The following is a 4,566-nucleotide window of genomic DNA, read 5'->3' as shown; positions in this document are numbered from 1 at the left end:
AAAGATGGGATGATTGATGATTGATTGTATTTGAATAAATTCTCCAAATATGATGAGTTTATCTAAAAAGATCAAAATTCTCAAAGGGAGAATACAAATATACGTTCTGTTTGAAATTGTTCATTCTATATTAGTGTTAGAGGGCTATGATTGAGACAGTTAATTAATACGTACCATAAAAACAAATATTAATTAACTGGTCTCAGATTTTGCTGAGTATATATAGAACCTTAGCCTATTTTACGTGCTTAGTTTCTACAATGGCATATATTCCCATCAAATACCTTAGTCCCATGTACAAACATTATTCGTACTGATTTGATTGTAACACAAGTAATATTTTTATCATCCATTTTCTTTATGCCTTTGACAATTTATCTTCCATGAATCGGGTGTATATAGTGGAAGTTAAGTTGTGTTTTTACTATTGTTAGCGCGAATTATGCAAATTTAACAATTTTCTTAATCATTTTCGCTTGAAGAATAACCAATATAATATCGAGTGTTACGTTACTCAAAATCAATAGAACTTATATATCTTAGTAAAGTGATTTAATAATAATAATAATATACATTGATTGATTAAGCAACATTCACTGAAATATTTTCTCTTGTATCCTTTATTATAGGTGACTCAACCCTGATTTTATGTATAAAAATAATACCAATTATACACATTATTTTTAGATTTTCTGTTAGGTTTTAGTGCAGTGGAGAATAATGGAAGAATATCCTTCAATTATTCCAGACATGGCAAGTAGAATGGATGGACTATAAAATATGAACAATCAAGATGTAAATGATTAAATTGTTAATTAAAAGTCTAGTTTTGCTGTCAACCGTGAATTCTTAAAGTTGAAATATAACAGGACTACTTCAGCTAAAAGATTTAATATTAATACATTAACGATTTACTAAATAAATTAATTAAAGGACTAGGAAAAAGAAAACAAGCTTGCCGCCAGCCCACTACTATTAAGTTTTATCGTTATCAATGATTGCGTAGCTCTATATATTATTATTGTAAAACTGGAGATTTTCTCTAATGAGTAGGAAGATATATCATGACCACATCAACTTTCAAGATATTCAGCTATATGATTCTGAATCCACAAAAATTAAGGGTTCCAACTCCGGTTAAATGAACTTAAAAATTAAACTTTACTATTTAAAAAAGGATAACTTTCACATATAGCAAATAAAAAATTTAATATTTGTATGCTATAGCAAAGTTTGCATAATTACGCACCATAGCAAACATAAAAATCGTATAATTCGCTATACATATATAGTTGAAGCAAATTGTATAAAACGAAGTATATAAACAAGAATGAGAAAGACAATTGGACAGAGAACTGTATAAAGACGAAGTTTATGAAACGAATTGTATTATTATAAGTGTATAGAATGATTATATACAATTTGAATTTGTATAAAATGAGAAAGAGAGAAAGACAAAGAGAATTGACAAGGAATATACAATTGAATCGAATTGTATAAAACGAGAAAGAGTGAAATTAGATACAATTTGAAAATTGTATAAAACGAGAAAGAGAGAAAGGCAAAAGAAACTGCACAGGGGAGTATTTTTATCGTATAATTATAAGTGTATAGGACGAAAATATATGTACTTGCATGTGTATATACAATTTTCTCACGCTTTATACAAACAGAAACACAATTTATACATTTCGCTTCTGTTTGTATAAGTGAGAAAGGCGAGGGTGGCGAGCGAGATCCGGAAGAGGGAAGAGAGAAAAACAAAAATGTATGTATTTATACAATTTTCTCTGCTTTATACAATTAAAAACAATTTTATACACTTATGTTTATATAACAAGTGACGAAGCGAGCGAGTTGGCGAGCCAAATATTTGGGAGAGAGGCGCCTGATAATTTTTTTGCAAACGTTTGCTATGGAGTACAATTAAATCAAACCCTAACTACTCTATTTATTTAAGGTTATTAGCTTGCTATGGTATAATTTTCTCTATAAAAAAAACATGACCAAGTACTAAATAATATTGTTGAAGTATGCTAACAACCAAGTCGTTGTAGTATAGTGGTAAGTATTCCCGCCTGTCACGCGGGTGACCCGGGTTCGATCCCCGGCAACGGCGCTTTTTTTTTTCCTGTTGTTCAATTTTCATAACGGGCCGAAAGAAGTTTGACCCAGTTATGAATGTGGCCCAAAAGCAAGTCCAATCAACTTTTTCTGTTCTTCACTTTTCACAACGGGCCGAACGAAAAGTTTGACCCAATTATGAACGTGGCCCATCCACTTAACCACCATCTCCGTTGATGAAGACTTGTCCACTTGATAAGCTTTCTGGACCAATAACAGAAGTCATGACCTTTGTTACCATTCAAAACATACACCGTGAACTAAAATATGGGGAGATTACGCTGAGTCACAAATATTTTGCCATATTTGCATGTATTGTTGACAAGCGAAATTATACACATAGAGTTTTAAAAATGCTTAAATATAAAATTCATATATACGTGTCTTATTTACAAGATAAATATATAAACTAATGAAAATATACAAATCATTGTTCTTATTGTGTCGATCTAACAAAATCATCCACAAAAGTTAGATTGCTCAAAATCAAATAATATCTCGGCGAGGTCACTACTACTCACGTGCAAACATGTCCTCCTTTGTACTGTACATAACAAAACGAGATTGGACCAAAACTTAACCCACATTTTCATACCCTACTTGAAACTTGTGTGGACTATACAATCTAATTTAATCTCCATTGTCTACTCATCTACCATCTTTCCTTTTCTATGCCTTCTTTTTCTCTACCTTATTTTTAATATTAGCCACAAAAACGTTATTTACTACTCCGTTTCTTAATTAAAATGCTACTCACTTGTCTTAGATTATTATATCTACGGTATGACTTCGTCCATCAACCAGCATTATTGTTTCTCTCTTGTCCTTTATCAAAATAATAATAAAAGACTTCCGGTTAGTATTTGACGAGTAAGCGATCTCATCTGTTCTCTCAACCTAGTATCAAGAACAGTTTCAAATTTGGAAATTAGAAAGACAAAGAGACAATGACAAAGCAGTCATTATTCTTCATAAGAAGTATAGAACAATAAGAAAAAGACTTGTATTTGACTTGCTAATCAACTGATGTTACGTCTACAATACTCACTTAGATATTTCAACTCTATTTTGCCTTTAAAAAAAAATACTGTGGTTGATTTTTATTTTCATTTTTCGGTTAGGGAATAAAGACAATGAAAAAGACCCTACAATTATAACAAAATTAATGGTGATTTGGTTTGGTTACCTAAGTAAATTTTACTTTTTGAAAACGATAAAATTTATTCGAAAATAAGACAAAAATGTTCCGCTATCAAAACACAAAACAAACAGTAGGCCAGTCATTGGAAGTGGAAGCTGCGCTTAGTGAAAGTTATCAAAAGCAGCAAAAAACTAGGAACGTGTTTTAACAATTCCCCTGTTAGCGGTGACATGTTCCTAAATTAAGCTGATATTGGTTTGAATGAAAGTTATCATCTAATTTAATATAAATTTGTATATTTTTGTGTCTCCTCCCTGTCTGAAATATATATTTATTTTTTTAATAGTAGAATATATTGTTGATCGTGTTGGTTGTTGACCATAGTGTACTCAGTTTAACCTGTGACTCTTTGACTATTGTTATTCCAGTTTCCAATAATTGAAGGGCTAGAAAAAGGAGAACACAATGATAAAAGAATTGATAATAAGGAAAAAAATAAAATTAACGATATGATTAAATGGAAAAATGAGGGTCCCAGTTTAAAGGTAATGTGTGGCTCGTTTTAGGTGAATATTGCATGTGTTGGACCACATGTACACTTAATTATAGTAGTAGAGTACTCCATCACTATAAGAAGACCTTTATTTTTCTTCTTTCACTTGATTACATATAAGATTCTTCCAATTTTTATATCTAGCTAGAATTTGCTTCTCGTTGTTGATCATATTTTGTGTACAAAATAGAGATGATGAAGGGCAAAAATGAAGCTAACTTAAAGTCAAAGAAGAGGAGGATATGCAGTGGAAAACTTGGGAGATTTCTCAAGGAGCAGAGAGGAAGGCTATACATTGTGAGAAGATGTGTAGTTATGCTACTTTGTTGGCATGATTAATTGTACACCTATAATTGTAAATAGCAAAGAGAAATAATAATAGTAAGCTCATTAGAGCAAATATATATAATTATAGTTGGTGAATTAATGTAGTATTTGAGTTTCAAATATGAATTTGATTATTGTGTACCGATGCTTTCTTCTTACCTCAATTTGCTATGCATGTTAGCTTTATCATCTACTCTTTTCTCTTTTTCCCTTAATTCCTACTTTGCATTTATAGATAATAACATAATATTATCTATAAATTAATAAAGCATGCATGAATCTTGTATTGCTCAACTAATTCTATGACAATATATAGGATAAACAAGTTCAAGCTTAAAGAGAGATTTGTATGTAACCCAATAGCACTACTCCCATACATATTTATGATATTCATGGTATATATTAATAATTAATATAAGAA

General features: G+C 30.6%; 1 protein-coding gene and 1 non-coding gene across 2 annotated transcripts; both read left to right on the top strand.

The window, feature by feature from the left end:
- The first annotated feature begins 2,047 nt into the window (after positions 1 to 2,047).
- Positions 2,048 to 2,119, top strand: TRNAD-GUC (transfer RNA aspartic acid (anticodon GUC)). The gene has a single exon. It is a non-coding gene; the product is annotated as a tRNA-Asp (tRNA).
- A 1,795-nt stretch (positions 2,120 to 3,914) lies between these two features.
- On the top strand, positions 3,915 to 4,303 carry LOC112940992 (small polypeptide DEVIL 3-like). The gene has a single exon (XM_026029767.2). It carries the CDS (start codon positions 4,011 to 4,013, stop codon positions 4,155 to 4,157), a length of 147 nt encoding a protein of 48 aa, XP_025885552.1. The 5' UTR covers positions 3,915 to 4,010; the 3' UTR covers positions 4,158 to 4,303.
- The last annotated feature ends 263 nt before the right edge of the window (positions 4,304 to 4,566 follow it).

Source organism: Solanum lycopersicum, chromosome 2 (genome assembly GCF_036512215.1).
Source record: "Solanum lycopersicum chromosome 2, SLM_r2.1".
Classification (NCBI taxonomy): Eukaryota; Viridiplantae; Streptophyta; class Magnoliopsida; order Solanales; family Solanaceae; genus Solanum; species Solanum lycopersicum.
The sequence above is the reverse complement of the archived record's forward strand: the minus strand, read 5'-3'. Positions and strand labels throughout refer to the sequence as shown.